At 51.5% G+C, this 21,307-nt stretch overlaps 1 protein-coding gene across 1 annotated transcript in view; it reads left to right on the forward strand.

Moving 5' to 3' along the window:
* Positions 1-815: 815 nt before the first annotated feature.
* LOC309556172 (KAT8 regulatory NSL complex subunit 1-like) overlaps positions 816-21,307 on the forward strand; it is a 134,120-nt gene continuing 113,628 nt past the window's right edge. The window contains exon 1 of the mRNA XM_082258532.1: positions 816-2,595. Coding sequence (XP_082114658.1) covers positions 1,100-2,595 — 1,496 coding nt within the window. The 5' untranslated portion in view covers positions 816-1,099. The remainder of the gene's footprint in view (positions 2,596-21,307) is intronic.

Below are 21,307 nucleotides of genomic sequence, written 5' to 3' on the forward strand. Positions count from 1 at the left end.
TTCTGCTCTTCAGGTAACCCATGGTTTTCTGAGGATCCTAAGTGAGGATCCTTCTGCTCTTCCGGTAACCCATAGTGCTCTGAGGATCCTTCTGCTCTTGAGGTTACCCATAGCACTCTGAGGATCCTTCTGCTCTTCAGGTAACCCATGGGGCTCTGAGGATCCTTCCGCTCTTCAGGTAACCCGTAGTGCTCTGAGGATCCTTCTGCTTTTCGGGTAACCCATAGCGCTCTGAGGATCCTAGACCATGGGTAAAAAGTTTTTTTTTTGTTCATATTATATTTCCTAATTGTGAATTATTTTATGGTAATTTTATACCACATCAGTCTATAAACTTATAATAGGCGGCCACATGAGGGAGAGCGCTACCACAGCTCAGTTAACTCTGAGGGGAAGAGGCGGGAAACAATTACCTGCGTCGCGATTGGCCACCACAAACGTCACTCATCCCCGCACATGAAAGGCGGAGCGCGTGACGACACGAAGGAAGAAAACAAGGCGAGGGGAGACAAAGGAGTTCACGGCGCGGCCAATCAGCGCACGGGGCGGGGCCTTCTGCTAGGAGAAGGGAGGCGGGAAGAGGAGATTAGCCAGCTGCGCAATTGGGAAGCGGAACGTCGCCTCACAGAAGGCGGACCGTACCATTACGCAGCGGAGGGGGGGTTGGAAACGTCGGGTTTTGAGGCCCCCGGGCGTACAGTGACGGGGAATAAAGCAGGCTTGTCACCGGCGTACGGTAAGGGGATATTAGCCGCGGAATAAGGGAGGAAGAAACAAACAGAAAGTGTAGGAAGGAGCGTTTCCCCCCCCTCCGGCGGTGGTAGGCTCCGGAGCGCGCGGTGACAGGCTCGGCACAAGATGGCGGCGGGCGGGGTGAGCGCGCAATGGCCGCCCCTGCAGAGGAGGAGGCGGGGGGAGGAGTAAGCGAGCTTTGTTCCCTGGACTGGCCGGGTGGGGAGGAGGCCGTGACCGGCGCGCTGCGAAACCGACTCAGAAAACGCGGCTGCGGCTGGTCGCTTCGAGTGGCGGCGCCCCCCGGGCGGGCCATGGAGAGCCCGGGACCCCCGTGAGGAGCCGCCCGCCGCCAACCCCCTCCTGCATGGCGGACATGGCCCCGGCGCTGACCGGAGCCGCACAGGAAGCTCCTCACCGGATCCGACTCAGCGCTTCTTCGGCCTGGAGGGGCCGCACCGGGCTGCTGCTGCTGAACGGCGGCGGGGGGAGGGCGGAGGATGAACCGGGGGGGCCCCTGATGGACCAGGCACCGGGGCCCCTGAAGAGAGGGGTGAGGAGGCCTCTGCGGGGGCCTAGAGACGTTATGGGGCCCCTGGCTGGCCTGAACTCTGCACCGGGGCCCCCAGCAAGGCCTGCCCATGGGGCCCCTACACCGCAGGGTCACTCTGCATCCCCTATGGGGCCCAAGAATGGACCGGGGCCCCGAGAAAGGAGAACTGAGAGCGTATTGGGGCCCGCCGCTGCACCTCAGGGGCTGAAAATTGGGTCGGGGCCACGGGAGAGGAGGACTGTGAGCTCATCGGGGCCAATCGCTGCACCTCAGGGGCCGAAAGTTGGGCTGGGGCCCCGGGAGAGGATGACGGGGTGCTCATCGGGGCCCATAGCTGCACCTCAGGGGACGAAAGTTGGGCTGGGGCCCCGGGAGAGGATGACGGGGTGCCCATCGGGGCCCATCGCTGCACCTCAGGGGCCGAAAGTTGGGCTGGGGCCCATTGCTGCATCTCAGGGGCCCATTACTGGACTGCTGGGGCCCCGGGATAGGACAGAGAGTGCCCCGGGGCCACGGGAGAGGAGAACGGACATTGCACCGAGCCCCACAACTACACCGGAGAGGCGAAAGGATGGGCTGGGGCCCCACGAGAGGAGATTAGGGACTGCAATGGGGTCCAACGCTGCACCGGAGAGGCCGAAAGACAGGCTGGAGCCCAGGGAGAGGAGGATAGACTGTGCACAGGAGCACCCAGAGAGGCGTATCGGGGGCGCACCGGGGCCCCTCACCACTCTACAGAGGATTAAAGCTGGGCCGGAGACCCGGGAGAGGGACATTGCACCAGGGGGGAACACAAAGGGCCACCTTGCTGGGCGAGACTTGGCACCGGATTCTACGGGGAGGGCGGCGGTGGGTACATCGGGGCCCCAAGCTACTGAACGGGACTCTGCATCGGGGCCCGTGGATTCTCAGGACACCGTGCGGGGGCCCCGGGTCCTGTGCGCCTTGAGGGCGGCTCAGATGTCCAGCCGCCAGCAGGAACTGGGAGCGCGGGCCCGCCGGCTGTGCCGGAGGCTCCAGGTGATCCAGGCCAAGCAGGTGGAGCGGCACGTCAGGCAGCAGCTGTCGGGGCTGGTGGAGCTGCTGTCGGAGCGCGGGGCGGCCGGCCTACCGGGGTCCCCGCACATAGAACTGGACCGGCTGGCGTGCAGCTCCACGGCCCGGCTGCGGGCGGCCCAGGGGGGGTTCGACTCGGACGCCACGGAGAGCAGCTCAGGTGGGGAGAGTGGCGAGGAGGAGGAAGAGGAAGAAGAAATGGCCGGGAGTCCGAAGGCGGAGCGAGCGGAAGAGGAGCAGAGCCGAGCCCCGGGGTAAGTGCTCCCCCACACAGGGGGAAATTCATCTACACCACGGCAACCAATCAGCTTCTAGCTTTCATGTTCTAAGTTTAACTGGACAAGCTGAAGATAGAAGCTGATTGGCTGCCATGTAAGTTATGTATCAAACTTTGTTGTTTCATTGTTATGCTGTCTTTCACTCGGGACAACCATGTGTGAGGGTGGGGCTTACCTGCACAGGTGTTCATGTATCCCCTGCAGGTCCCGTTAATGGCAATTGAGACGCTGCACAGGCGCAGTCGCTTCTCGGTTTGGCATCTGCTTGGGTGCATCGCCCCTCACAAATATAATGTGAGTTTGGGGACACGCACTCACGCAGGTATTAGATTGGGTGTAGCGATGGTGTCCATGCAGCTGCTGCACCTCAATTTGACATGAATGGGTCTGGATGCACTCGGGTATGTTTTGGTTTGCCCCGTGTAAATGCCCCCCCCCTGCTCTTAGCTTCTGAAAACGCCATCTCTGGTCTCCTACACGCCTATAAACTTCATTACATATACCCGGAGGCTTTGTAACCTAAATTCTGCAATGGCTGTTGGTCATTGGTCAGTGCAGTCACATGACCCTGCTGACCAATGAGAATCTCCTCCACCTGAGGACTCATCCTAGAACGTAAGAGGCTCAGGATAGTTTATTAGTCAGCACAGCTGTCTGACTGCACTGACCAATGAGAATCCCTTACTCCTGGGGAGCTGTCCTGGAACAGAAGACTCAGGATATTTTCTTATTGACGCCCACGCGGCGGGGGTTTCTCCTTCCACCTCCCTGTGCTGCCCACGCGGCGGGGGTTTCTCCTTCCACCTCCCTGTGCTGCCCACGCGGCGGGGGTTTCTCCTTCCACCTCCCTGTGTTGCCCACGCGGCGGGGGGAGATTTCTTTCACGGTATGCTGCTTCAGGGTTGGTTCACTCCATGAATGTGCTGTGCGTTCTCGCGCAATTCACATGCGGAATCCCTTCCACCCCCCCCCCCCCCCCCCCCCCTGTGTTGCCCACGTGGCGGTGGAGGTTTGCCTTCCACCCCCCCTGTGTTGCCCATGTGGCGGCAGAGATTTCCCTTCCACCTCCCTGTGTTGCCCACGCGGGGGAGATTTCCCTTCCACCTCCCTGTGTTGCCCACGCGGGGGAGATTTCCCTTCCACCTCCCTGTTGCCCACGTGAGGGAGGTTTCCCTTCCACCTCCCTGTGCTGCCCACGCGGCGGTGAGATTGCTTTCACAGTATGTAGTATGCTGCTGCAGGGCCGGTTCACGCCATGAATGTGCTGTGCGTTCTCTTACAGTTCACATGCGGAATGCGCAGTGCGTCTTCAACCTGTTCGTTTGAATTGGATGAAATTGCGCTTGACCACAGAAAAAGTAGTACATGCACCATTTAAAAAAAAAAAAGAAATACACAGCAACCAGACCGCATGGTACTGCTGTACCACAACATCTGGTGCAGTGTGTTTGGGGTGTCGTTAACACTGACTCCCGCTGCAGATCGCAAGTGCGGTGCGTTTCAAACACGGTGTGTGGAAACATGCATGGAACGCCTCCTGAGGAGATTTCCCTTCCACCCCCCTGTGTTGCCCACGTGGCTGCAGAGATTTCCCTTCCACCTCCCTGTGTTGCCCCCTGTGGCGGCGGAGATTTCCCTTCCACCCCCCCCTGTGTTGCCCACTTGGCGGCAGAGATTTCCTTCCACCTCCCTGTGTGTTGCCCATGTGGCGGCGGTTTCCCTTCCACCTCCCTGTGTTGCCCACGCAGGAGCGATTTCCCTTCCACCTCCCTGTGTTGCCCACGCGGCGGAGATTTCCCTTCCACCTTCCTATGTTGCCCACGCGGCGGAGATTTCCCTTCCACCTTCCTATGTTGCCCACGCAGGGGTGATTTCCCTTCCACCTCCCTGTGTTGCCCACGTGGCGGCAGAGATTTCCCTTCCACCTCCCAGTGTTGCCCACGCGGCGGAGATTTCCCTTCCACCTCCCTGTGTTGCCCACGCAGGGGCGATTTCACTTCCACCTCCCTGTGTTGCCCACGTGGCGGCAGAGATTTCCCTTCCACCTCCCTATGTTGCCCACGCAGGGGCGATTTCCCTTCCACCTCCCTGTGTTGCTCACGTGGCGGCAGATATTTCCCTTCCACCTCCCTGTGCTGCCCACGCGGCGGTGAGATTCCTTTCACAGTATGTAGTATGCTGCTGCAGGGCCGGTTCACGCCATGAATGTGCTGTGCGTTCTCTTACAGTTCACATGCAGAATGCGCAGTGCGTCTTCAACCTGTTCGTTTGAATTGGATGAAATTGCGCTTGACCACAGAAAAAGTAGTACATGCACCATTTAAAAAAAAAAAAGAAATGCATAGCAACCAGACCGCATGGTACTGCTGTACCACAACATCTGGTGCAGTGTGTTTGGGGTGTCGTTAACACTGACTCCCGCTGCAGATCGCAAGTGCAGTGCGTTTCAAACACGGTGTGTGGAAACATGCATGGAACGCCTCCTGGGGAGATTTCCCTTCCACCTCCCTGTGTTGCCCCCTGTGGCGGCGGAGGTTTCCCTTCCACCCCCCTGTGGCGGCGGGCGGAGATTTCCCTTCCACCCCCCCTGTGTTGCCCACTTGGTGGCAGAGATTTCCTTCCACCTCCCTGTGTTGCCCACGCGGGGGCGGAGGTTTCCCTTCCACCTCCCTGTGTTGCCCACGCGGCGGAGATTTCCCTTCCACCTCCCTGTGTTGCCCACGCGGCGGAGATTTCCCTTCCACCTCCCTGTGTTGCCCACGCGGCGGAGATTTCACTTCCACCTCCCTGTGTTGCCCACGTGGCGGCAGAGATTTCCCTTCCACCTCCCTGTGTTGCCCACGCAGGGGCGATTTCACTTCCACCTCCCTGTGTTGCCCACGTGGCTTCAGAGATTTCCTTCCACCTCCCTGTGTTGCCCATGTGGCGGCGGAGGTTTCCCTTCCACCTCCCTGTGTTGCCCACGCAGGAGCGATTTCCCTTCCACCTCCCTGTGTTGCCCACGTGGCGGCAGAGATTTCCCTTCCACCCCCCTGTGTTGCCCACGCGGCGGCGGCTGAGGTTTCCCTTCCACCTCCCTGTGTTGCCCCCGCGGCGGCGGGGCGATTTCACTTCCACCTCCCTGTGTTGCCCACGTGGCGGCGGGGCGATTTCACTTCCACCTCCCTGTGTTGCCCACGTGGCGGCGGGGGATTTCACTTCCACCTCCCTGTGCTGCCCACGTGGCGGCGGGGGGATTTCACTTTCACCTCCCTGTGCTGCCCACGTGGCAGGGAGATTCCTTTCACAGTATGCTGCTTCAGGGCCGGTTCGCACCATGAATGTGCTGTGCGTTCTCGTACAGATCACATGCGGAATGCGCAGGCTTCTGCGATTTGAACCCATTCATTTGAATTGGCTGAAATTGCATCGGACCACAGAAAAAGCACATGCAACATGATCGCATGGTACTGCGGTACCACGGCATCTGGTGCACTGCGTATGGGGTGTCGTTAACACTGATGCCTGCTGCAGATCGCAAGTGTGGTGCGTTTCAAACGTGGTGCGTGGAAACGTGCACAGAACGCAGGTTTCCCGCGCCACATTTTGGTGTGATCGGCCCTCAGACTTGTTTGGGATAAAAGTATATATCTAAATCTATAAAAATGGGGCAGACTCTGTGGAGCGCAGATGGTTGTCTTTCTGCCGTTCCTATTCTGGTTCACTCTATGGTCTGTCCCGGTATATGGGCTGTGCGAGGTGTTATATCCAGCAGCCAAGTGCAGCAGGGACCCTGAGAGTTGGGGGGGGGGGGGGGGAGGGGGTGCAGCAGGGACCCTGAGAGTGGACAAGAGGGAATTACGATTTCCCATTTTAGTTTTAGGGAAAAAGTCAACTTTGCTAAAACCACCAAAAAAAGAAAAAGTTGGAAGTAGAGAAGGGTAAAACAGTTTTCTTACCAATTGAGTCCTATTAGGGAGATTCCCTTCAGCTCCTGTGTTGCATACGTGGCGAGGGAAAGATTCCCTTCAGCTCCTGTGTTGCATACGCGGCGAGGGAAAGATTCCCTTCAGCTCCTGTGTTGCATACGCGGCGAGGGAAAGATTCCCCTTCAGCTCCTGTGTTGCATACGCGGCGAGGGAGATTCCCCTTCAGCTCCTGTGTTTCATACGTGGCGAGGGAAAGATTCCCCTTCAGCTCCTGTGTTTCATACGTGGCGAGGGAAAGATTCCCCTTCAGCTCCTGTGTTGCATACGCGGCGAGGGAAAGATTCCCCTTCAGCTCCTGTGTTGCATACGCGGCGAGGGAAAGATTCCCCTTCAGCTCCTGTGTTGCATACGCGGCGAGGGAAAGATTCCCCTTCAGCTCCTGTGTTGCATACGCGGCGAGGGAAAGATTCCCCTTCAGCTCCTGTGTTGCATACGCGGCGAGGGAAAGATTCCCCTTCAGCTCCTGTGTTGCATACGCGGCGAGGGAAAGATTCCCCTTCAGCTCCTGTGTTCATATGCGGCGGGGAGATTTATTTCACGTTGTGCTGTTTCAGGGTTGGTTCACACCGTAAATGTGCCGGGCAATTCGCATGCGGAATGCGATTTCAGCCTGTTGATTTGAATTGGATAAAATTGCGCCAGACCACTGAAAAAGTAGTGCATGCAGCATTTTAAAACAAACCGCAGAGCAACCAGACCGCATGGTTCTAGTGTACCACGACATCTGGTGCTCTGTGTTTGGGGTGTCGTTAACACTGACTCCCGCTGCAGACAGTGCGGTGCATTTCAAACACAGTGCGTGGAAACGTGCACGGAACACCTCGTGTGACACGCAGCGGGTAGACTTCTTCCACCACCTGTGTGGCGCACGCGGCCTGGGAGAGTTCTCCTTCTCCTCCTGTGTGGCACACGCGGCTGGGAGAGTTCTCCTCCTCCTGTGTGGCGCACGCGGCCTGAGAGAGTTCTCCTCCTCCTCCTCCTGTGTGGCGCACGCGGCCTGGGAGAGTTCTCCTCCTCCTCCTGTGTGGCGCACGCGGCCTGGGAGAGTTCTCCTCCTCCTCCTCCTCCTGTGTGGCGCACGCAGCCTGGGAGAGTTCTCCTCCTGTGTGGCGCACGCAGCCTGGGAGAGTTCTCCTCCTGTGTGGCGCACGCGGCCTGGGAGAGTTCTTTCACCTCTTGTGTTGCACACCTAACAGGAAATGAAGTAAATCTCTACAAAGTGAGGGACATTCTTGGGTGTCCCTGTTGGGAACTTTCACCTTGCCTCCTGTTTCTGCAGTGACTCAAAAATTTTGAAATTTTCCAGTCACTTTCAAATGTGGTCATCAGATGGGGGGAGGGGGATTTCCTCCCTGGGACTCGAGTGATGATAAAACTGTCCCAACAGCGCCATCCTTCATCCAAAACTGAAAGCAAAGATTTTTGGGATTAGATTACCTTTTAATTGAAAGTGGAAGTTCTCACTATTTATATCCTTCACCCAGCCATTCACAGGGGAGGCTGGGGGGCCAATTGGCCACCCCCTGTGATTTGGTTTGCAGGTTAGGTGTAGGGTTAGCGTTCGGTTTACTTTCTCTTCACATTTAACGCACTTTCACAGGTTGCTCCAAGGTGGAGAGTTATCTTCAATGGTTCCCCACCACACGCCATGCTTACCACTGCAATGCATGGTGGGTGTTGTACTGCACCGCTGTGGCGATTCTGGCTGCATTGGAGGCAATTCCAAATGAATGGATTACGGTAGGGAGTGAATATCGCAGTAAATGCGAAGTGTGAATGGACCCTTAGGCTGGTTTCACACTAGCTGCGGGCCTGCGGCTGCAGTTTACAGCAGGGGTTCCGGTGCATCCCTGTTCACCAATTTCAGGTCCGAATTTTTGCCTGAATTTGCACCTGAATCAGAACCAAAGACGCACAGGACCCTTTCCAAATGCGGACTGCGGCCACTCCAGAGCTGTGTGAACTGGTTCTGAGCCGGTCACACTCGCTCCTGTCATGCGAATTGGATGCGGGGAAACCCACGTCCAGTTCACGTATGTGTGAACTCGGCTTTTAAAGTAGAATTCCAGGTGTTGCCTTACTATGCTTAAACACCCTTCCCTTCCCCCGACACCTATACTAACCTGTTTAATCATTGGGGCTCCGGAAGGTTTCACTCCCTTCATGACCAGGCCGTTTTTTGCTATTTTGCGATTTGCTGACTGACATGGACATGAATAGTGACACTAATACAGCGACTAGATATACTGTACACTGTACTAATGACACTGGCTGGGAAGGGGTTAACATCTAGGGGGAATCACACTGTGTACAAAGTGTATTGTGTGTTGGTTTTACCAGGAAGTAAACCCTCCCCAAAATGGGGAGGAAAAACCCCCTGTAAGATAAAGGCATAATGTGATGTGCGTCGCATACTAGCTCATTATGAAATACTTACCTTAGAATGAAGCCCCCGCAGTACCGCCCGCCCAGCGACAGGGCGGCGACATGTTCAGCCATCCTGGTTCGCATCCTCCGGCATCTGATTGGCCAGAGGTGTGATTACATCGCATGCGTACGGGCGCCACCATTCACGGCACGGGTGACCGTTCCTTCAGAGCGCATGCACTGATGACATCGGCTGCATTAAAGAGGTTGTAAATCGAAAAAATATATATATTTTTTTTTCTTCACCCTGAAAGAGAAACACTGATAATGAGCTAGTATGCATCACATACTAGCTCATTATGAAATACTTACCTTAGAACGAGCCCCTGCCGCCCGCTTACCTCTGACGGGCGACATGTCCAGTTGCCCGTCTTCCGGGATCGCGGCACCCGGCCATCTGATTGGCTGGAGCTGCGGTGACGTCACTTCGTGTGTGGGAGCCGCCGGTCACGGGGCTCTAAAGCAACGGCACCAGCGGCCGTTCCTTCAGAGCGCATGCGCCAGTGACGTCACTGGATGCATGTAAGGTAAATATCTCCTAAACGGTGCATGTTTAGGAGATATTTACAGTACCTATAGGTGATCCTATATTAAGGCTTTCCTATAGGTATAACTTGCAGAGGAGGGTTTACTTCCTCTATAAAAGTAAATAAATATCTCCTAAACGGTGCAAGTTTAGGAGATCTTTTCAGTACCTATAGGTAATAAGCCTTCAATAAAGCTTACCTATAGGTACAAGTTCTAATAGAGGGTTTACAACCTCTTTAACTATCGGTTTGGGTTTTTATTTTTTTTCTCTCATTGCTGTTTGCAGGGAAAAGAAACAGACAGATCGCTGTTCATAGTACACAGTTCTGAGTTTTGTAAACACAGATCTCTGTATGTGATTGGACACAGCCAATCAGCTGATTTCAGCCAAAATCATTGGCTGAAATCAGCTGCTAAACTCATGCAATCATAGCAAGGTTCCGGTGGGGGAGGGGGTGATCACTTGGCCTGGAGCTACCCACTGTTCGCCGTACGACTGCTGTGGACAGGTGGCAAGCGGTTAAGAAAGAAGCATGTTCTCCAGTGTCAGCCAGTGCGGACTGCAAGGGAGAGGAGAGAAATCTGGGCAATGTCTGGGTATGCCTGGAATGGTGTTACCCATAGGCCCTATGATCTGATATTGGCGCTCCTTCCTCTTTCCTGCAGGCTACTCCCTGACAGGGGAGCCCATTACCTGGCCCGAGTGGGATGAAAATGGGTAATAAGTCTTACACGGGTTAGGAGGGAGCATTTTTAAGTGCTTCCTTCCCACCATATAGTGAAATGAAAGGGCGGACAGGAGGACTTTCATTCTGGAAGGACGTCGTATGACGTTGTCCCATTCTTGGTGTGCAGCAAACAGTGGTGGACTTTCTCGGACACAGCGCATCACGGATCACAATAAAGAGCCTATGACATAGGCCCCTTACCATGTGATCAGCTGTGTCCAATCGCAGTGTAAACAGGAAATGCCGGCAATTGGCAATCCTCTCCTCACACAGACAATGCGAGAGGAGATTTGCTATTCCGGCATATATAGCTGCATTCCTCAGCAGGGACATCTACACTGACCGTGCCTTTATTATCAGTGATGCTCATCTGTGCCCATCAGCCTATCAGTACTGCATGTTAGTGCACCCTCATTAGTGCCCATCAGCCTATCAGTACTGCATGTTAGTGCACCCTCATTAGTGCCCATCAGCCTATCAGTACTGCATGTTAGTGCACCCTCATTAGTGCCCATCAGGGAAGGAGAAAAATTACTTATTTACACAATTTTATAACGGAAACTAAGAGCCCATTCACATTAGTGCGACTTGTCAGCCTGACAAGTCGCGGTCCATTGATTAGCACAGGACCCGTTCTAATAGGAGCGACACAACTTAGAAAAAGGGTCCTGTACTACTTCGGGGCGACTTGCATAGACTTCCATTATGTGAAGTCTCTGCAAGTCGTGCCGAAGTCGCGGTGCACGTGACTTCACTGTTCGCCCCCCCCCCAAAGTCGTGTCGCCCCCTCCCAAAGTCGCTAGTCTGAATGGGCTCTAAAGCCTCGTACACACGTAGCGATTGTCGGCCGTAAATATTCGGCTGCCGAACGATCGGCCGATTGTCGGCTTGTTATTATAATGCTTCCGACAACCGACAGCGACTTTTCGGCCGAACAGAATCGGGTGTGCAGGCTATAAAATTTTTGTTGGCAGTCACCAGAACGGCGGATTGTTCGCCAGTCAGTACAGAATTCGGCCGACAAACAGCAGATTAGCAAGACTGGGCATTCTCAGAGAAGAAAAAACACACAAAGTTAACCGTCACATGACCTCCCTTCTGCAGTCGGCTGTTGTTGGCCGACAAAATTCGTGTGCAGTCTTTAGCACTTTTCAGCCGACAGAACAGCACCGGACTAAAGACGGCCGATCGTTCTTGTAAGTAGGCTTTGTATGTATACTCATGTTGAAATGGCAGGTATCTGTGATGTAAAGGGAAATCATTTCAGAACTTTAATGTGACTTGTAAACTGTACAACTCACTGGAACAACAAACAAATCATTTAGGTGGAAGAAAGTAAAATAAAAAAGGTTGCGTAAGTGTGCACACCCTTAAACTAATACTTTATTGAAGCCCCTTTTGTTTGTATTAGTGCACTCAGTTTTTTTTTTTTTTGGGTAGGAGTCTATCAGCATGGCACATCTTGGCAAACTTGGCAATATTTGCCCACTCTTCTTTGCAAAAACACTCCTCCAAATCTGTCAGTTTGCAAGGACATCTCCTGTGTACCGCCCTCTTTAGATTACCCCACAGACTTTCAATGGGATTCAGGTCTGGGCTCTCTGGCTGGGACTTTCCAAAACTTTGATCTTCTGGCTGGGCCATTCCTTTGGTGATTTGGATGAATGCTTTGGGTCGTTGTCATGCTGAAAGATGAAGTTCCTCTTCAGGTTCTGCTTTTAGCAGAAGTCTGAAGGATTTGTGCCAATACTGACTGGTAAAAGACAAGAAAAGGGCGCACCGACCTAGCGCATTATCCTCATTATAGGCTTTATTAATTGAAACAAAAAATGGCTACTCACAAACGTAGGTGAAAATCAATCGCATCAAAGTCATGCACTTGAGTATCGGAAGTAGTCCATACAAATGTCCATCATCTCATTAGGATGACGGCTGACGCGTTTCGAGGCATAAGCCTCTTCCTCAGAGCTACCTGGTATTTGGAACTGTTCATAATTCCCTCTACCTTGACTAAGGCCTCTATTCCAGCTGAAGAAAAACAGCCCCAAAGCATGAAGATGCCACCACCATGCTTCACAGTGGGTATGGAGTTCTTTTGGTGATGTGCAGTGTTGTTTTTGCACCAAACGTATCTTTTGGAATTATGGCCAAAAAGTTGAACCTTGGTTTCATCAGACCGAAACACATTTTCCCACATGGGAGACTTCAGATGTGTTTTTTTTTTTTTGCAAAAGTTAGCCAGGTCTGGATGTTTTTCCGGTTTCCATCTCCCCCCCTCCCCCATAGCCCAGACATAACCCTAACGGACATACCCATAACGGGAGATTGTTGTCACATGGACCACACAGCCAGTACTTCCCACATATTCCTGAAGCTCCTTTAATGTTGCTGTAGGCCTCATGGCAGCCTCTGACCAGTTTTCTTCTAATCTTTTCATCAGTTTTGGAGGGACGTCCAGTTCTTGGTGATGTCACTGTCATATTTTCTCCACTTGATGAGGACGGTGTTCCATGGTATATCTAATGCCTTGGAAATTCTTTTGTACCCCCCCCACCCCCTAAAAGATTTCAGTTTGTTTTTAAATTGAGTTGTACAGTTTATAGGTCACATTAAGTGCCGGTTCACACTTCTGCGGATGTGCTGATCGCATGTAATGCTGAGTGCACTGCTCATTTATTACATGCGATCTCTTTGTATGGCTAAATTCGCACTGCACCCGCACAAGTCGCACATCAGGCATTTTTTCAGCCGCATCAGGATCGGATCGCACAGTGGTTCACACTTGTGCGAACTGTCAGATCGCACTGCGATATGCGATCAAACTGTGGGTGTCGTTAACATTTGACACTCCCTGCGTATCGCATATGGCAGTGTGAACTGCCAGATGTGCGGATGCGATGCGAATTCGCAGCCTTCCCGCATCGCACAAATGTGACCCGGCACTAAAGGTGTAAAAAAAAAAAAAAAACATAATTTCACATCACAGAAACCTGACATTTTAACGGGTGTGTAGACTTTTTTTATATTGTGTGTGTATAAAAAAGAAAACTTAGGGCTCTTTCACATGGTCTGCCTCCGTAGGCGGATCCGTGTTGCTCAGTGGGGATTGATCCGCGATCCCTGCTGAGCCGGCGGATGACAGCTCCATCTCCGCTTGCAGAGCGGAGAGGGAGGTGTCTCAGCCCCCGCTGCTCTCTATGGGGGGATCGGATGAGAGCGGACCGCCTGTCCGCTCTCATCCGATTCCTGGATGGATGGAAAAATAGGGTTTCCATCCGTCCAGATTTCACGGACAGGATCGGATACGGATGGCAGTGGGTGTCCGCGGAGGTGTCTCCGCTGACATCTGCTGCCCCATAGAGCTGCATGGAGGATCCGATCAGATCCACCTAAAAAACCGACAGGCGGATCTGATCGGATCGCCCGTGTGGAAGAGCCCTTAGTGCGTACACCCCTCATAATTTTTTAAATATTTTATTTTTTCATGTGAGAACACTGAAGAAATGACACTTTGCTACAATGTAAAGTAGTGAGTGTACAGCTTGTATAACAGTGTAAATTTACTGTCCCCTCAAAATAACTCAACACACAGCCATTAATGTCTAAACCGCTGGCAACAAAAGTGAGTACACCCCTAAGTGACAATGTCCAAATTGGGCACAAAGTGTCAATATTTTGTGTGGCCACCATTATTTTCCAGCACTGCCTTAACCCTCTTGGGCATGGAGGTCACCAGAGCTTCACAGGTTGTCACTGGAGTCCTCTTCCCCTCCTCCATGATGACATCACAGAGCTGGTGGATGTTAGACCTTGCGCTCCTCCACCTTCTGTTTTGAGGATGCCCCACAGATGCCCAATAGGGTTTAGTTGGAATACTGCCCTGCGGCCCAGTCTCTGAAGGGAGGAGATCATGCTCTGCTTCAGTATGTCACAGTACATGTTGACATTAATGGTTCCTCAATGAACTGTATCTCCCCAGTGTCAGCAGCACTCATGCAGCCCCAGACCATGACACCCCCACCACCATGCCTGACTGTAGGAAGACACACTTGTCTTTGTACTCCTCACCTGGTTGCCCCCACACACGCCTGACACCATCTGAACCAAATAAGTTTATTTTGGTCTCATCAGACCACAGGAGATGGTTCCAGTAATCCATGTCCTTAGTCTGCTTGTCTTCAGCAAACTGTTTGCAGGCTTTCTTGTCCATCATCTTTAGAAGAGGCTTCCTTCTGGGATGACAGCCATGCAGACCAATTTGATGCAGTGTGCGGCGTATGGTCTGAGCACTGACAGACTGACCACCCACCCCTTCAACCTCTGCAGCATTGCTGACAGCACTCATACGTCTATTTCCCAAAGACAACCTCTGGATATGACGCTGAGCACGTGCACTCAACTTCTTTGGTGGACCATGGTGAGGCCTGTTCTGAGTGGAACCTGTCCTGGTAAACCCTTGTATGGTCTTGGCCACCGTGCTGCAGCTCAGTTTCAGGGTCTTGGCAATCTTCTTATAGCCTAGGCCATCTTTATGTAGAGCAACAATTCTTTTTTCAGATCCTCAGAGAGTTCTTTGCCATGAGGAGCCATGTTGAACTTCCAGTGACCAGTATGAGAGAGTGAGAGCGATAACACCAAATGTAACACACCTGCCCCCCATTCACACCTGAGACCTTGTAACACTAACGAGTCACATGACACCGGGGAGGGAAATTGCGAATTGGGCCCAATATGGACATTATCACTTAGGGGTGTACTCACTTTTGTTGCCAGTGGTTTAGACATTAATGGCTGTGTGTTGAGTTATTTTGAGGGGACAGTAAATTTGCACTGTTATACAAGCTGTACACTCACTACTTTACATTGTAGCAAAGTCTCATTTCTTCAGTTGTATGTGTGTGTATATATGTATATGTATATATATATGTATGTATGTATGTATGTATGTATGTATGTAATTTATTTTTTTGTCCTTAAGTGCCGGGTCACACTTATGCGATGTGGGAAGGCTTTGAATCCGCAGCCTGTTCCCGCATCGCAGATGCACCCCTGGCAGTTCACACTGCCATATGCGATACGCTGGGGGTGTCAATGTAATCTTAACGACACCCCCAGTTTGATTGCATATCGCAGTGCGATCTTGCAGTTCGCACAGGATCGGATCGCACAAGTGTGAACCGCTGTGCGATCCGATCCTGATGCGGCTGCAAAAAAGGGTCCTGTGCGTCTTTGCTGCGGGTGCGGTGCGAATTTAGCCATACGAAGTGTATGGCTGAACTCGCACCGCACAGCCGATCGCATGTAATGAAGGAGCAGTGCGCTCCGACATTACATGCGATCGCCGCATCAGTGTGAACCGGCACTAAAGCTGAACTTCAGGAATGCTTCTTGCAAGGGGTTATTTTCTTGTTTTTGTCTAGGGTAACATGAAAGGCTTTACAAATTTCATCTATCGCTCTCCTCTGAGTTCAGCATTAAGGTTTTAGCATCACTTCCCCATCGATTCGCATTGTTAGTCTCTTCCTTTGCGCTGGTTTTATCACATTTCCTACACTGAAGTTGCTGTGTACCGCTTACTGTGCAGTGCTGGATCCAGGACACCGGCCATCCGACTTCTGAGATTTCACATTAATGAAAGCAGAAGTTCCTGCTGGTGTGTGAGATGGATGAACGTGTCTGTCCTACACCGCCGTATCTGCCAGACGTGTGACTGACTGATCGGGGTGTCGCTGCCAATAATCAGGATATGTATAGCTCTGGAGCGCTCCTGCCAGTGGAAAAAAAAGGTTGCAGGTTTATTCCAGTGTCCAACCAATCCATGAACAAGCTTCCAGGTCTGTGATAAAAGCTCGCTCTGCTGCACGTGTCTTGTGTGTCCTAACATGCATGAGCGATTGGCTGGTGTGTTTTTATTGTACAATAGTTTTGTGGTTATTCAAAAATTATAATTGTGCCGGATGAACTCTTGATGAGTCTCCTGAGCCCCTCTATAGCAATGGATGTGGACTTTGCTAAGTTTGTCTGTCTGGGAGACCAGCGTGGATTTGATTAAATCGGGTCGATTCAAATTGCTAGTAAAAAGGCTTGAATAAATCCTCATTTTTTAAGAGCAACGTTCTTCTCTGACCCGCTATTAACTCACCGACAGTCCCATTCACTTTAATGGGACGGCTGGTGATGCGGCAGTGACACAACAAGGTGAGGGACGTGGCGGCAGCAGGTGAGTGGATGCCCGCTTGCAAGCGCTGCCATGATGGATCTGGAATGACCGGTGCTTTTAAATGTAAGGACTTATTCTTGCTGGTAGTGTGAATGCAGCAATGCAGTGCATGGTCTCAGCTTGCAGAGCTTGGATTCCTTGAATGATTTTAACAAAAAATGTAAATATTGCAGAATATACAGCCTCATGCTGCATAACAAAGCTCCATTTCATGCTGAATAAACTAATTATTAATGTATCTTAACCACTTAAAGAGGTTGTAAACCGAAAATTTTTTAATTTTTTTTCACCCTGAAAGACATAATGAGCTAGTATGGATCGCATACTAGCCCATTATGAAATACTTGCATTAGAACGAGCCCCCGCCGTGCCGCCCGCTTACCTCGATGATGGGCGACCTGTTCAGTCGCCTGTCTTCCAGGATCGCGGCATCCGGCCATCTGATTGGCCGGAGCCGCGTTGACGTCACTCTCGCACACGGGAGCCAACGGTCCCGACACAGGGCTCTGAAGGAACGGCACCAGTGGCCGTTCAGAGCGCATGCGCCAGTGACGTCACCGGCTGCATGTAAGGTGAATATCTCCTAAACGGTGCATGGTTAGGAGATATTTACAGTACCTATAGGTGATCCTATGATAAGGCTTCCCTATAGGTATAACTTGCAGAGGAGGGTTTACTTCCTCTTTAAGCCCCGGGAGATTTTACCCCCCTTCCTGACCAGGGCCTATTTTGTGATGCGTGACTTTAACGGACAATTGCGCGGTTGTGCGACGCTGTACCTAAACAAAATTTACATCCTTTTTTTTTTTTTTTTTTTCTCCCCACAAACAGAGCTTTCTTTTGGTGGTATTTGATCACCTGCGCTCTTTTATTTATTTTTTTCGATCATGCGCAATAAACAAAAAGAGCGTCAATTTTGCAAAAATAACTATTTTTCACTTTTTTTTTTTATATGAAATTCCCAAAAAAAAAATGTAAAAATAAAAATTTTTTTAAACAATTTTGCCAATTTGTTTTCTGCTACCTATGTTTGGTAAAAAAAATCGCAATAAGCGTATTTTGATTGATTTGCACAAAAGTTATTGTGTTTACTAACTAAGGGAAAGATTTTTTATTTTTGCGGGACTGCGACATTGCGGCGGACAGATTGGACCCTTGACTGACATTTTTGACACTTTTGGGGTTACCAGTGACATTACTACAGTAATCAGTGCTATAAATATGCACTGTTACTGCAATAATGACACTGGCAGGGAAGGGGTTAACTTTATTGGAGAGGGAGGGGTTATGTGTGTCCCTAGGGCGTGATTCTTACTGTGCAGGGATGTGGCTTTACATGTAACAGCAGAGATCTACGGTCCTACATAGCAGGATCGTGTGATCTCTGCTGTTACACAGGGGAGAATGACAGACCGCTTTGTTTACATTAGCTGCCTGCCTTTCTCCCTCTGTAACTGACGATCGCAAGTGGCCAGCGGACATCGGGTCAGCCGGTCACTCGCGCTGAGGTTTCCCTGATCGAGCGGGGGCAGGAGCGCGCCTCTGGTGGCGCGCACTCCCCCCCCCCCCCCCCCCCCCCCCATTGGCTCCCAGGCTAGTGACGTACCCATACGTAACTTTGCCTGCACGGGGCTGACCGCCGCAGTATATGTACTTGCGACGGTCGGCAAGTGGTTAAAGGTTGTTTAACCATAAACAGTCCATCCACAAATGGCGCCTCCACAAGGGGACCCGAGGCAAAATCCAGCAGGAGCTACAGAGTATAAAAGAGGGGCGCCTCTTAAGTGTAGCAATATGGTTCCATTTATTGAAGGTTCAACATTTAGCAACTCACATGGTTAATGATTAAAACCGGAACATCCAAGAATGCCGGCATCCGGGGTAAAGCTGTCCACATAGACCGTCCTCACTGCCGGCTCTCACTGTTGTCAGTCTACAATCGTGACTGAGAAGACTTCCCTGTAGTAGAGCCATCTGAAAGTGAGGCTTGAAGGGCTTGTGGAAGGGATGATGGTGGTGAGGACGGTCTATGTGGACAGCTTTACCCTGGATGTCTGCATTCTTAATGTCTTTTTTACAACCATGTGAGTTGCTAAATGTTGAACCTTCATTAAATATAAGCATATTGCTACACTTCGTGGCGCCTCTTTTATACTTTGTTGTGATGCTACTTGTATATCAAGACATCACTTGTTTATCAAGTCAACATTTATTAATTTTTTGCTTGTCTTGCAAAACTTAACCACTTGCCTTCTGTGCACTTAAACACCCTTCCCATCCAGGCCAATTTTCAGCTTTCAGCGCTGTCACACTTTGAATGACAATTGCGCGGTCATGCTACACTGTACCCATATGAAATTTTTATCATTTTTTTTCACACAAATAGAGCTTTCTTTTGGTGGTATTTAATCATCTCTGGGTTTTTTATTTTTTACAAAAAAAAGAATAAAGACAAAAAATTTTGAAAAAAAAAAAGTTTTTCTTATTTTCTGCGAGTAAATTTTGAAAATAAATTTTTCTCCTTCACTGATGTGCGCTGATGAGGCGGCACTGATGAGGTGGCACTTAGGGGCACTGATGAGGAGGTACTAATATGCCGCACTGCTGGGCACTGAGAGGCGGCACTGCTGGGCACTGAGAGGCGGCACTGCTGGGCACTGAGAGGCGGCACTGCTGGGCACTGAGAGGCGGCACTGCTGGGCACTGAGAGGCGGCACTGCTGGGCACTGAGAGGCGGCACTGCTGGGCACTGAGAGGCGGCACTGCTGGGCACTGAGAGGCGGCACTGCTGGGCACTGAGAGGCGGCACTGCTGGGCACTGAGAGGCGGCACTGCTGGGCACTGAGAGGCGGCACTGCTGGGCACTGAGAGGCGGCACTGCTGGGCACTGAGAGGCGGCACTGCGAGGCGGCACTGAGAGGCGGCACTGCGAGGCGGCACTGAGAGGCGGCACTGAGAGGCGGCACTGAGAGGCGGCACTGAGAGGCACTGGCGGATGGCACTGGACACTGACGGGTGGCACTGATGAGCGGCACTGATGGGCAGCACCATCAGTGCCCACACTCAGTGCCCATAGTGCTGCCAGTCAGTGCTCATCAGTGCCTAGATGAGCAGGCACTGATGGGCACTGACTAGCAGCACTATGGGCACTGATTGTGGGCATTGATGGGGGGCACTGATGGCGGGCACTGATGGGGGGGCACTGTGTGTGTGTTTTTACCTCTTGTAATCAGGGCACTGGTGATCGGTGCCCTGATTACATTCTCCTGTGTCCCCGGCGCTGTGAGGCTCCCCCTCCTTCCTCACACTGCAGGCTCCGTGTGAGGAAGGAGCGCCGGCGATGAGAGATGATCTCATATATTTACATATGAGATCATCGCTCATTGGACGGCCAGATCACGTGGTGAATGGCCGCTGTGATTGGCCATTCACCACGATCTGTGATCGGCCGTGTCCAAGGGACACGGCCGACACAGATTCTCCGCGCTCGCGGGAGCGCGCTGGGGGCGTGTCACTGGGAGGCCGTTTAAAAACGGCCTTCCGAAAATTTGAGTCCGCGCTGCAGCCGTATATAGGCTGTAGCGCGGACGGGGGGAGGTTAAACCAAGTTACTCTCAATCCAAGATGTATGTATGTATAGTATATGTGTGTATGTATGTATAGTATATGTGTGTGTGTGTGTATATATGTATATATGTATATATATATATAATATAATATAATATAATATAATATAATATAATATAATATAATATATATATATATATAATATAATTCTGTTTCCAGCTCTTCTGCGTAGCCGGTGTGATTATAAACAGCTGGAGCCCATCAGTGGGTATCACAGACTCTATGTCCTCCGGCACCCACTGGTCATGCTGCAGACACAGAATGGTGGTCTGCCTATGTAAACATGGCGGATCGTTGTTGTGTCAGTAGGGAAGGTATTGATCCTGTGTTCCTGCAGAGCAGACGTGGATCCATTTCTTTCTCACAGTACACAAATACCCTGGCTAGGGGCACAGTAAACCATTTTATCACTCCTGATTATAACCTTCCCTACCAGTGTCATTAATACAGTGACAGTGCATATTTTAGGCACTGGTCCCAAAAAAGTGTCAGTGTCCGAATGTCCACTGCAGAATCGCAGGAGGGAGAGGGAGCCCCGAGCACCCAGCCGGAGCGTCCCCCGGCTGGATGGAGTCCCGATCAAAGCCGGAAGCGGCTTCGATCGGGTCTCCGATGACGTAACCCGGAGGCGGCGTCCATGACGTCACTTCCGGGTTACTCTGCTGCAAAAAGCCGGCAGATTTTAAAAAACGGCTGTATGCAAAAACTCAGTTTTTGGCGTTTTGCATACAGGGAAGTGTAGTGGAGGGGTTTGGTGTCTTTTAGACCCTCGATCCCTCCATAAAGAGTACCTGTCACTGCCTATTGGTGTCAGAAGGGATGTTTACATTGCTTCTCACAGCAATAAAAGTGATCAGATTTTATTTAATTTTTTTTAAAACCTGTAATAAAGTTAAAAAAAAATAAAATGGGACAAAAAAAAATTTAGCCGTCACCGTTAGCTCGCGCACAAAGAAAAACGTATACGGAAGTCGAGCCGCGAATGAAATCGCTGTACAAACCGCACATGTGAGGTATCGCTGCGATTGCCAGAGCGTGAGCAATAGTTAAAAAAAAAAAAAAAAAGAGCTACACTCTAACTCTAAACTGGTAACTGTTAAATAAAAAGTGTCACCTATTGAGATTTCTATTGACCGTAGTTTGTCGCCATCCCACGGGGGGGGGGTCGCAATTTTAAACCTTCACATGTT

This window comes from Pelophylax lessonae, assembly GCF_965119305.1.
Source record: "Pelophylax lessonae genome assembly, chromosome: 5".
Classification (NCBI taxonomy): domain Eukaryota; kingdom Metazoa; phylum Chordata; class Amphibia; order Anura; family Ranidae; genus Pelophylax; species Pelophylax lessonae.